General features: G+C 40.1%; 1 protein-coding gene across 1 annotated transcript in view; it reads right to left on the bottom strand.

The window, feature by feature from the left end:
* The window catches only part of LOC115591554 (putative C-type lectin domain family 20 member A), a 37,274-nt gene that overhangs the window by 1,063 nt on the left and 22,864 nt on the right, over positions 1 to 13,347 (bottom strand). The window contains exons 2-5 of the mRNA XM_030433654.1: positions 1,539 to 1,658; positions 1,077 to 1,445; positions 635 to 994; positions 399 to 490 (exon numbers count right to left, since the gene is read on the bottom strand). Coding sequence (XP_030289514.1) covers positions 399 to 490; positions 635 to 994; positions 1,077 to 1,445; positions 1,539 to 1,658 — 941 coding nt within the window. The remainder of the gene's footprint in view (positions 1 to 398; positions 491 to 634; positions 995 to 1,076; positions 1,446 to 1,538; positions 1,659 to 13,347) is intronic.

The raw sequence follows: 13,347 nt of genomic DNA, 5'->3' as shown, positions 1-13,347 counted from the left end.
CATGATGATGTCACCAGAGAAAATGTAGTCTAATTTTTTTGTGCTCCTGAAGCAAAAATCATTGTCCAATCGCAGTGGGATCACAGGATCATATACAGGCCTGGAGTGAATATGTGTCATGTTGACATGACTGAACAAAAACACAGCCATCGTGTTGCCATGATCTTTATCATGATAACAACTCTTGATGCATTTGTTATTTATTTTTGTGTCTGCTTTGCATTCTGATTTTATACTTGCAGGAATTTGGTTCATGGTCACACACCTACCACATTGTTTTTTCCTTTAGGCAAAACACAGAGCAAGACGAATAAACAAAGAAAAGCACATTTTTTATGATTACTTTGCATCTGTCAAGGGTGTATGAAAGTGTGTTGGGGTAGATTTTGAAGTCTCACCTGTTTCAGGATGTCAGCTTTCACAGCAGGGTCATTGAGATCCACAGAGGAGTCACCTCGCTTTATCCTCAGCTTCACTATCTGCCTCGTCACTGTTGTACAGACACAGAATGAGGAGAGAAAAACAAGATATGATTTTGCCATGGTTTTAGTTCTGTTCATTCCAGTGGTAAAAGATAAACTCTGATCTGTCACTTGAGTAAAAGTTGTAATGCCACCACGTAGAAACTGCTCACCGGGTGGTGGAGGAACACTGTAGCAGACAAACGGGAGTCGAGTTTCACACTGCAAAAACTTCCATTTTCCCGAATTCTGCAAAGCTGCAACACCACATACGACACTCATCGAGCCAACTGGGAGTGAAGCTCCTTCCCAGTGTCGGAATGAGGAGTTACTCCAATCAGACCAGTAACTGTTAGGATCTATGTGCAAACCAAACCATAGATATGGGGAAAGCACCATCGCGTGCATAGCCTGGTTCTCAGCATCGCTCCTCACAGTGGCCAGGTCAGTGAACTTCTCCCTGCAGTACTTTTGAGCATTGGTCCAACTCATGGCCAAAGGCACATAAACAAATTCAGGTTCCTGCTGTGTTCCTGTATGGGAAGAACAAAAAACAAACATTAAAAATAATCAATCATTAACAAAGGAAGAAATAAGTCCTTTCTCTGTACTTACCGTTATTACAGACAAATGGGTATTGCGATGAGCAGGCATACCCCCACCATTGTCCATGATAACGAGTGTAACCCAAACCACATAAATAAGTGCCTGGTGTGCCCGATCCCCAGTTCCTATAATCAGCTCCAGGCCCAGTGTAGTTGTCTGACCACCTCCAATCCATATATTTGTACAGGCCAATCCAGACCTCAGAGTTTAAGCCAGAAGGTGAAACCTTGTTGATAAGTTGGTTCATTTCTTCAGCGCTTTCAATGGTGGCCAGGTCTGTGTACGTCTCTCTGCAGTAGGTCTGAGCTTCGGTCCAATTCATAGGATCAGCTACATAGTGGTACTGATGGAGGAGGCACGAGGAGAAGATGTGCCACCCTAAGGACGACATCAGTTTTTAAAAAACATAAAGTAGATCAGACTATATTTTTACTTCAGTATCAAACAGTCAAGAAGAAAGATTTGACTGACCTGACAGACAGATGACACTCAGCAAGATCCTCTCCATCATGATGCTGCTCCGTGGACTGTATGTGGCGATGTCCAGCACTATGAGGAAACAGTACCTCTGTACTTGCTCTCTGTTCTGGTCTTTATGCAAAAAGCATTGTGGTGATAGACTTATGAAAATGTTTGTCTCCACAACACATTATCTTCACAGTCACTCTTTTGTCACAGGCATGTTTGTTTGATGGAGTCAAAACAGTTACTCGTAACTCTCTACTACACATTGTGTCCCTTTGGCAGCAGAAAGTCTTCCTTCCTCCTCATATTTTTTCATATTCATATCACAGAGTTTTATTTTTTTTCCTTTTGTTTCTTAGTCGTCATCTGTATAGTGCTATACTCCCTGAAGACGTAGGTCATGACAAGTGTTGTAAAAAACAAAAACAACCACACACTGCACCCTTTAACCAACCTGTATCATACAGTATGTTGCATATATTGACACATGAAAAAAATCATATTCATTTTATTCTGTAAATAAAATCAGTCTGTAATAAAGTGTAGTTTTGTAGCAGAAAGGACTGGCCTAGTAACACACTGAAAATAATAATAAAAAAACTTTATTCATTAGACAAGAAGCAGAAAAAAAAACTGTCCGTCATGACATCAACATATTGTAGCTTGTCGGAAAACCAAAGAAAAAGAAATCACCGACAGAATCCAGGAAGTTTTTTAAGGACATGACATCATCAAACAACATTACACAAACTAGGAAAGGCAAGTTCTGAAAAACTTGCAGTTGTGAATGCTCCCTGTTGACCAGCTGAAGCCAAATGCGGATTGCTGGCTGTGAAAACTTTGAATAATGTCCACAATATCTGAAAACTGTGAAATAATGTAGAATTTGTTAAAAAACTAAAGCCAAACTGAATTGGTAGCTTTAATTCATGTGAAGTCTCGTCTGAAGAGAATGAACTTTGTAATAGTTGGGTGAGAATGAAGCATTAAAATATATAGAGTTTTAAGAGATGTTACAGTGAGAATGAGTCAAAGACTCTGAAACAGACTGAGAAATTCAATAAATCTCGATGTGTCGATGATTGGGAATATTTAAATAAATTTAAACAGGGTTCCTGGGTTGAAAATGATGTAGAATTGGTTGGTTGAAAAACTAAGGCAAAACTGAATTGGTTGCTTTAATTCATTTGAAGTCTCATCTGAAGAGAATGAAGCTTCCTGATAGTTTGGTGAGAATGAAGCATTAAAAATAGAATAAGGTTTTAGACAAACTGCAATGCTAGCTTAAATTTGTGTTGAAAAGCAGCCGATGGAGTATGAAGAGATGTTACAGTGAGAATGAATCAAATACTCTGAATCTGACTGAGAAATTCAATAAATCTCAATATATTGATGATTAAAACATTTAATTATTTGAATGGAGTTCCCGGCTTGAATGAAAGAAAAAAGTTAATAATTAATTGAAGCTTATATGGCAAAGTTTCAGGAGCAGGACCACACCTCAACAGCGCCAACTTCCGATATTCCTATAAATAACCACCTGACCCTCTCCTCGTCTTCGCTCTCGTATTCTGCGCCCCTCCCCCCCACCCAATTTCTCTCTCCCTGTTTCTTCTTTCCTTTCTCTCCTTCGTAGGACAATGAGGGGGTCCGTCGCTGCCCGAGTGCGGCGGCGGATTCTCTACAGAGCTTCCCAACAGCACTCGAAGAGCTTGAAGAACCAAGATCTTCAAAGTTTTCGTTTTATTCTTTCTTTCATAATAAATCGTTTAAACGTATCTTGTTGAAGGTGTGGTCCTTGCTAGTGAAATATAGTTTAAATGTTGGGAAATATACTGTGTGTGTGCGTGTGCGTTTGTGTGCATGTGAGTGTGTGCTTAAGCATGGCTTTATATGTGTGTGTGTGTGTGTGTGTGTGTGTGTGTGTATCAAACTGACTCATTGATAAATCTGTCTCTCTGTGTTGGCCCAGTTGATCTCGGTTGCTGGTCCTGGTAACGGACTGTGAGAGTTGATTTCAGCTGAGGCTCACCTCACATTATCATACTTCTTTCTGCAAAACAGTAACTGCTATCACTAAAATAATGATATGGTTGAAACTATGAGAGTCTTTTGAGCATTCTGTGAAGTTTTTGTGTGTCTGTGGTCAGAAATGTGTCTTGTTGAGCAGTTTAGAAAAGTGAATGTGTTTGTCTGCCTCTAGATATTTTTCCTTTCATTTTAATGGGACTCAATGCGGCAGTTGGTCAGTGTTCCTGTCAGTAAAATGCCCACCGAGCCAAAGGTTTTTGTCCAATTGACTCCAGAGATCCACTGTAAGCACGAGCACAAGTGTACCTACAAGCTGGTGTTTTTATTTTCTGCTGGAGTGAACATTGCGGAAATGGTGGCGAGTTAAAGACGAGATTTTCTGAATATTTTGCAGCTCCTCTCCACTCTGTCAGTTGGCTCCTGCACTCTGGCTGTCAGCATTCCACCACATACACACCAATGCAAAAAAAAAGGTAAAAGTTTCCAATGTTTGAAGTGCGACTGTGCAAAAAGTATGAATGCTGTGAAAAAGTTTAATTCAGGGGAGAAAGTCCTAAAAACACCTAAAAAAGTGTGAAAATTGAGGATTTTTGAAGATTCTGTCATCTGCTTGAATGGGAAAAAATGGGCGAAAAACGTCAAATATTTCTGAAATTATGAATGATATCAATTAGAAAAATGGACGCGGGTGATTCCCAATTGAGATGAATATTCTGTGTTTGAATGGAGTGAATCTGTTGAAAAAGGTGGAAGGAGTGAAGGTCTGAAATTTCTGACCCGGAAGATATAATAATAATAAAAATAAAGAATTTTTGCGTCGAAGAACATATGAATGCCTCCTGCATTCACAACCAATAACATTAAAGCTGAGAAAACCACACAACACAAACATAATGATTCAAATGTGGAGACTATGTCATTCATAGTGAGAGACCAGCGCAGAACAGAAAATGTTATTTTAACTATTTTCCTGCGAAACATAAATAAAACTCCTCAATAACTAACAAGCTAAAGATCATACATGTCCACCTAATGAATATAATGAAATTAAAAAAACATACATTCATCGCTAAAAATAAGTGATAAAGTGTATTTTAATGCCTTTACACTACACAGTTCCCATCGATAATAAAATAATAGTCTGCCAGACAGAAATGTGACAGTCACTTGACATAGATGCAGGTCAATAGAAAAGAGTAGGCAGAATAGAATCTAATTATTTCACTTTTGTACCAAATTTTAGAGCCATTACTGTGAAACTGTTCCTTATTGCATCGTAGGCCAAAGGAGCTTTCATGCATTTTCATTGAGATGATATGATTTTCATGTAGTGGTCCGTAGGTTTTCTCTGTACTTCAACAAGGTTCTTCACTTAAATGCAATGTCACGCCCTTGTTTTGAGTCAGTGAGAACTGTCCTCGCATTTACTTGCAGCTGTCTGAGGCCAAATTTGATTTACGGTAGTTTGGAGTAATCTTCTATCTTGGCCAGTAACCAGCCCACTGGCAAATCCCTGCTCTGTGTATTCCTATCAGCGCTGAGGCTGCTTCTCTGTACCTGTGATGTGACCTCTGTGACCTTCCTGTGCAGCAGAACAGGAGAGAAGTGAAAAATCCCATCAGTTAAAGTAAGACTCTCAATATGGAACACGTGAGTCTGTCTAACGTGCAGCACCGTCTAACAAAAGCAACGTGTTGTGGTGGACAGGAGGCTTTACATCAAACTAATGAATGAAATGGGTCTGTATAATCCTCTGCCTATATAATCTGTACGTTGCAAAGCTAAGAGGATTCCGGCGGAAATCATTATTACCATTTCTTCTCAAGCCGTTTCCAGTGATTTGGCTGATAATTATAATTAATGAGTGAATTGGAGAAAAAAAACGGGCTCTCGCATGTGAGCTTGAAAGTGACATTCGAAGACGAAGAACAGAAATTCTGCATGACAAACTGCATAAGCATCACTGGCATTTAGAGGAAAAGGGCTGCGTTGCATCTGAAAACGGGAACAGATTTCCCTCATGGAAACTCAACACAACAATGCTGCTATTCTGTTGTGACTTACTCAAATGAGAGCATCTGCAATGGTTTGGCACGATGGTTCACAAGTTACCGGGCCAGAACCCTCGAGGCTAAACCTGCCGAAACACATCCCAATAACACAAACCGCGGCATGACTTTGATTATGTTCTCAAGGAATGTCCTTAATCCCTATGCACGTTGCGTTTAAGTTGCTTGCCAAATTCCTCACATTGTCTCACCTCCTCGTTCCCTCCACCTAACATGAAGGGGGAATGAAAAAGGGAGAAAATATGGCAGGTGAAAGTAGGCCAGAAAAGCCTTTCTGTGTCAAGTGTTGCATATGCATTAATGTGATTTAAAACAGCTGCAGCAGCGACAACAACAACAACAACAACCAGGTGGGATGAGAATTAGCTCAGCTACAAGGGCGTCCTCCCTTGAGAATGAAGGTTGTCGCTGCTGTCGCCGGCTTGGTGTCACTTATTGCACCTTTAATAAGCACTTTTGGCTGTGAAGAGTGAAGTGACAAAGAGAAGATGGGCATGTGTGCGAGTATGAATGCGTGTGAGTCTGTGTGTGTGTGTGTGTGTGTGCCCATACTCATGTATTATTCACGCTTGTGTCACAGCCTCTATGTTGCTTTTACCCGTATCATGGATTTCTGCACTATTTGCACGTGTTGTTGAGCAAATCCAATAATTATTATCATGAGAGAAGTTAAATTTGGATGATTTTTCCACCCTGACGGTCATAACGTTAATCATCAAGGCCATTTTTTTTTTCTTCTTTTTTCCGACTAGTCAATAATATCAGCCTCTTCGGTCTAAAAATGATAACCGTAGCCTTGTGTGCACACCGCAGAGTGTGTTCATTTGTCTATGTTTGTGTGGTAGGAGTCACATGCACACACACACACATTTACAGAGAGAGAGAAAGAATGTGTGTGAGAATGTGAGTGTTTGTTTCGCGTGAGTCTGAGCCCTCATTGTTCAGAGGCTGCCAGTCTGCCTGAATGACAGAAGCTCTCTTATCTCTGCAGCGGTATGGGAAACACAGGGTTTACAGCATTTGTGTTGCAAAAGCTAGAGCTCAGCGCTCAGAAACACACGAAGCTGACTCTGTCCAGCACACGAGTGTGTGGTTAAAAATAGAAGCCCAACACAGGATATCTGAAGCAGCCCGTCGCTGAGCTTCTGCCTTTATGGTTGCTGTGTGGGAAACGAAAAAAAGGGGCTGGGGGTTGTGGTTGGTGGAGCTGAATAAAGATTGTGTGGGCGTGAGGGTGATCCTCTTGTCGTTTTCTCTGTCTGTGACTCCACATTCACTCAAAACCCCAGTGTGCACCATGGAGGTAAACATCATGCACTCACTGAATTCTAATTTCTGGCCATTATCGTGCTTGGATTCGATTTCTTTGATGTGACCACTGAATATAAATTACATGGCATTTTTTGTAATTATGAAGCTGGATTACCCAAAAAAAGAAAAAAAAAAAGAAAAAGTTATTTAATCAGAAAATTTGATTACTTCAAAACCAAATGTTGAAAATGATGCACTTTAAGCTAAAGAACTGAATGCATCCACAAAAACCTCTTGGACATTTTTCAATGCAAATACAAAGAATTTTGCATATTCAGCAGTGTTGTGACTGTTGGCGCCACTGCTGCAAAATACACTGTTAGCAAAATGGCTTCAAAATGGCCACATCGCTTGCAGCCAGGCTCCTTTCCAAAGCCAAAAACAACCTCAGGAATCTAATTTTGCCCTAGAAATCCTGATGTCAGTGCTACAAAAAGAAAGAGTTAAACACCTGGTTGTATTAATAAGTAGGCAGGCTTTGTCACTTTCTGATCTAGTAGAAAGAATGTTGGTTTTGAGCCGTCTCAAGTCCTGCTGGTAAGAGGAAACACATGTCAGCAGAGAGACACACTCTGACACAACACCGGTGTTGTGAATGCCAGTCTGTTTACTCTTGTTTCTATCACTCTGCCTCTTCACCTTCTTTCCATCTACGAGGTTCTTTTTCTTTTGCTGTGCGGTTTCCACAGTGATTCCAGTTGTTCCACCGTTCCCTGGGAACAGTGACAGGGGAAAACATTGCCTCGTCCTCTGTTGGTTGGCAGACATGTTTCCTTTGTGCTATATTTTTTGGCATTTCATTTTGCAGAAAAATTTTGGGTGGGAGACCGAAAAAAAAAAAGAAATCATAGTGAAAGTGAGATTCGTACGGGTAACGATCCATATGTGGATTGTGTCATTTTACTACAGCCAGAACACGTAGACACAGGGTTATTAACCCTAAGTTAATACACAAACAAAAAGTCTATTGCCAAAGTTTTAGTTCAGTCAGCATTAACAATTGGCAACCAGAGATGAGTAATACACTCTTAGAACATTCAGTATAACATGATCATATGAAAAGATTCATAATTCTAAAATGATTTTAGAAAAAGGGTAATAAAATAATTCTTGATAATGTCAGTATGGCTGATTAGAACTTAAATATGTAATATGATACAAATCTCAATCACATGCACATGTACTGTTAGGTATCTGATCTTTCACTTTCACTAAAATGTATCTCCTGCAAAAAAAGGAGACCAGAGTGAAAAATATTGCTCAATTTTTCCAAAAAAGCCACTGCAGGGTTTAGTATTTTGCTCAATGACAGGGATTCGAACCATCAAGCCAGTTGAGAACCCATTCTGCCTCCCAAGACAGTTGTAGGGTGAAGCAGAGCAGAGATTTCTTTATTTGGTAATGTTATTATGTAAAAGCAACATTGTGCATATTTTCACATGTCTCTAAGACTGAAAAGATTAGGATTTATGGTTGAGAAAGCTGCAACAGTATAAAATTGTAGTAATCCCATAATAGTAATCCTTCTGTCAGTACACAGAAACACCTAATCTGCAATACTGAGCTCCTGTGGTTTGGGGAGGAATAATGAGGTAAAACACTAATAACACCCTCAGTGTAAGATTTTAGATATTAAGGAACATCTGATTTGTCTGCACCTGGAAAGTTGTTTTGAATAACATTTTGTCTTTATTAGGCAGTGGAATGTTGAGACAGAGAGGGCCGAACGTGTGTTAATGACTCTGGGCCTCAAGAACTTGATGTTACATGATATGTGACTGAACACAACTGAGCAGAACAACAGAACAACACAAAACACAAGACATGTTCTTTTTTTTTACTTATGTTTTTTTTTTTGGCATATTCTATGTGTAAATACAAAAAATGCAATATTGAAAAAGCTTGATATATCTTGATGGAGCTGGCAGAGCCGTCCCTTAGAAGAAATTTCGGGCAAATTTCCCAGACATGGGATTTGTAGTCAGACGATGGCCATCCAGTGGAGTTACAGTAATATATTAAAATGTTGCTCTGTGGATGCATGAATTAACTTTATTTACAGTATATGGCACCTTTCATACACATGAAATGCATCAGAGACACAGGTTTTAGATTTAGATCATACACAAGCAGAGAAAATAGCACTGACAGTCTATTACAGTTTTTTAAGTTTAAACTCACTGAGTCAGCAGGGTGAATCTGAAAAGGCAAAATGATTTTTGGGGGTCTTGTGGTTAAAAAGCAGCTTCCCAAAAGGTTTTTGTGGTCACCTTTGGAATATTTAAAAGGGCGCTGCTGATGATCATAAAGTGTAAGTGAAAAATGTGTAAATGGGGGTGAGGACATTTAGGGCCTTGAAAACAGGAAAAACTTTAAGAATATGTTCTAAAAGCAACAGGAAGGCAGTGTAAGTTGCAAAAACAGGAGCAATGTATCGCTCTGTACACAAATGTTGGACAGTAGTCAAGACAACTAGACACAAAAGCATGAACAAGCTTGTGAAGTGACTATAAATGTTGAAACAGCTTCCACTTTAACAAGTCAGCATTCACCCATTCACATACAGATGCATACACTGGTGGCAGAAGCTAGCATGCAAGGCACCACCTGTAGTGAGAAAAAGAAAAAAACTGGGAATGGTCATATAGTAGCAAACAGTAATCATAAGTTTCATCGTATGAACTGGATTCCCAGGATATCTGTGAAATAATCATGTACAGTATATTGCTTAAAGACATTGTCGGCACTGTTTTGTGTATAAATATATAAACATCTGTGCGCATATCAACATGTGTTTACTAGTGTATGTGTGTGGGTAGTGATGGAATTATTTTTTTTGCATGTCTGGTTTTGTATTCTTCACACTTAGTAGCAGGTAACGGGTTTTTTTTTTCTTGTCTTACTCAGGTGTCTTTAAATGTCACTTTAGATTTATGTGGCTGTATGTGTGTGTGTGTGTGTGTAGGTGTGTGTGTGTGTGTGTGTTTGTCTCACATCCCTGGTTGTTTGTCCTCTCCATTCTTCTCTTCAAGCAATATAAATGTTGCACTGCAGCCTCCCGGGTCTGAACTGACACATACACAAAGCTGTGATTTATCACTCCAAATGGATGTGTGTGTTTTCTGTGAGTGTGTGTGTGTGAGAGAGAGAGAGAGAGAGGGAGAGAGTGCGTGTATGTTACAAACAGGGACGTTAAAAACAGATGCAGAATGAGGGACAGGGCCAGAGCAATGGGTTCACAAACACATAAAGATTTAGATAAAAATGTTCAAATATGCACTCACACACACACACACACACACACACGCACACACAGGAAGTGTGATAAATGAACAGGCGTCATGGTGGAAGGCAGTGGGGGCCAGAACGGAGCTCTGCACTGAAATGTTTTCCTCGATTCAGTGACCTGCGCTCTCCAACCTCCCACATCACCGTTGACCCACCTCCAAATGTATAGCAAGGACTTTTTCCTTTCTTCCGTTTTCAAACTTTGTCACAGCAAAAGGAAAACAAAACAATTCATCTCAGCCAGTCCCTGCATGAAGGCTCAATAGCTTTTGCACTGGTAATTTTACTCTGGGTGTCATCATTTTCTGAAATCATTACTAACTGAAATAAGATAGGGGAAAGTTGTCATTTGGGTAAATTTAAGAGAAAATAGAGACAGACTTTCTGTATTTATTTAAGAATGACAAAATGGTGAGACTGTGTTGAGTTTATATTCAAAGTTTGATGATTTCTTGAGGAAAACTGATCAGTTTAAGGAAATGTTAGACATTTTGGAACATATTGTTGACTTTCTTGGCAAGAGCTGGATTAGCACATCAATACTAATTTCATATCTAAAGAGTAAAATTATACTATAGTAAGCAGGTGGTTAGCTGAGCTCGGCACAAAGACTGGAAACAGGAAAAAAACAGCTAGCTTATTTCAAGGCCAGGCCACAAATCTACCATTTAGACTTCGGATCAGCGGCGCCACTCGGCCTTGCTTTCCTCTTTCCTCTTTTCCACTTTCCTCAAGCCCAGAAAAATGGTCTGAAAAGCTGTGACGTCATCACAAAGAAAAGCCTACGGGCACTCACATGCAGAGCCAGTGCAAGTGGAGATACACTACTGTGCAAATTCAGTCGGCTTCACATCCGCGCAGTAATCCCCGGAAGCTAGAAAACTTTTTGGGCACATGTGCTAGGTAAGCAATTCTCACTGGACTGCATAGGCAACATGTTTGTCTTCACTATCCAGTTATTCTTAGAACTGAGTGGGTTTCAGGGAACAGTAACTTCCTGGAGTCTGGGTTTCAGAGACAGACAAAGCTGAGAGCTTTGGACAGAGCCAAGCTAGCTGTTTGCTCCTGCTTCTAGTCTTTGTGCCAAGCTAAGTTACCTGGCTGCTGGCAGTAGCTTTATATATGTGTGGTACAGATGTGAGACTGATATCAATTTTCTCATCTAGAACCACTCAGGAAGAAAGCAAATTATCACAGGAAGTTTGATTTCCATTCATATTGATAGGTAAAAAATAAATATGTTTTTGCATGTGTGACCTGCTGAGTTTCACTTGATGAAATTCTTTTAAAAGTATCAGAACCATAAAATAACGTGCCACTGTTTAAATTGCAATGATCTGACGAAGGTCAGTTAAGCTAACAAACAGGAAATGGATAAGACATTTCTGTTGTGCTCGTCTCTCGAGTACATTGTCAGTCTGAATAACAGCTCTCTAACGTCGCACCGTGCTCTGCTGTTAAAGCTGAAGGCCTTGCTTCGTACATCTAAAGGACTAAAATAGCCATTGCAAAGCTGTAAACAGGAAACAAGACAGAGGTTTCGACTATGTGTGTCTTCAGCGATTGTGTGTGTGTGTGTTTAACTTCCTCTGCCACCTCTGTCTTTATTTGTCACTCTTTGTCTCAGTCATTCATCATCTCTCACTTGCTGCTCTCACTCAGTGGAGATAAGAACAGTCCCATCGGACTTGTCTTGCTATCTTAGAGAGTGTGATTATATGTTTGTGTGTGTGTGTGTGTGTGTGTGTGTGTGTGTGTGTGTGTGACCTCTCTCCAACAGGATCCTCCGACCCTGCGCACACTCAGGACTGCAGCGTCAGCTGATGGTGGCGCCATGCTCTTCGGAAATTTAAGAAATGGACTTCCACTCTCACATTGTGCTGCTCAGGCCTGGTTCAGTCAACAAGACAAGACAATGGCTCCAGCGAGATAATTAACTGATGTTCGGGATTATTACAAGGAACACCTCTGGAAATATTTACACAAAAGCAAAAATAGAGTTGAAAAAACCTGGGGAGCAGCCAGCAGGGAAGTGTGAGGGAGTTCCAAACACTGGCCTCCCCCTGCTTCCTTTTAATCACTTAGCTGACAGCCTTATCCACAGTGATTTACAGAGAGAGCTGCAGTGGAATACACTCCAGTTTTGTTATCCTAAATGACATGCAGACAAACAAAATGAACAGAGTGTTCCCTCAGCCAGCGTTGGCTGATCAGTGATACTCTTTAGCCCAAATCTAGTGATAATAGTGTTGTCCATCCAAAAGCTCCCCATGGCACCCTTAAAGATCTTCGTCAGCAAAATATGAGATTGTACTCATCACAACTTGTATATTTGTTGATATTTAGATCCTTTTTACGGAAGTACAAAAATGACCCAAATTACTCTCTTGTCTCTTGTTCTCATATTTCTCGAAATCTAAGCAATTTATCGTCATGCTTTCATGTGTGTTATATAATGATCCTATGTTTGAAAAGTAAAACACAAAGAAACCTTTCTGTGTCATTATAAATACTCAACAGTAGACATGTGTTTGGAAACCATTAAAGTGTCAAACTGTTTGGATTAGACTGTCGACTGTGCCAGAAACGCATCAGTGTGAACGTTTCTCTCTCCTGAATTCAGAAAACAGAGAACTAAGACAATGGCATCTGATGTGTCGAGGAAGTGTTGATTTTAACCGGCACAGAACGGGAACCTGATATTGCATAAACTGCTTGACAATCGGGAATAACAACAAGTTCAAACACCCGCAGCACACGGTTCAATCATCCAACAAAAGACCACGTCTAAAGATAGATTCACTTTTAAAAGAGATATATTCAGTGCCTTCACATTTCTTTTGTTAGGAGGAGAAAGTTGGAGTAGAAAAGTCAGTCTGCTCTGCTCTGCAGTTGTCTAACGTAAGATGATGTGTTTGCATGTTAAATTCAATTCAGTGAGCGTCTGCAGGTGTTAGAAGAGGAAGTGAAACTGAAGAGAAGTGGAATAAAACACTCTCTCACACCCCAGCATCTCTCTTTCTGTTGCTTATCAGTTTGATTGCTCCGTGAATGGAAATATTTGTCATGTGCGTTTGGGTAGGGAAACAATTTGAACACATATTTTGATTATTGAT

This window comes from Sparus aurata, chromosome 11 (genome assembly GCF_900880675.1).
Source record: "Sparus aurata chromosome 11, fSpaAur1.1, whole genome shotgun sequence".
NCBI lineage: Eukaryota > Metazoa > Chordata > Actinopteri > Spariformes > Sparidae > Sparus > Sparus aurata.
This window is presented reverse-complemented; position numbering and strand designations above follow the sequence as displayed.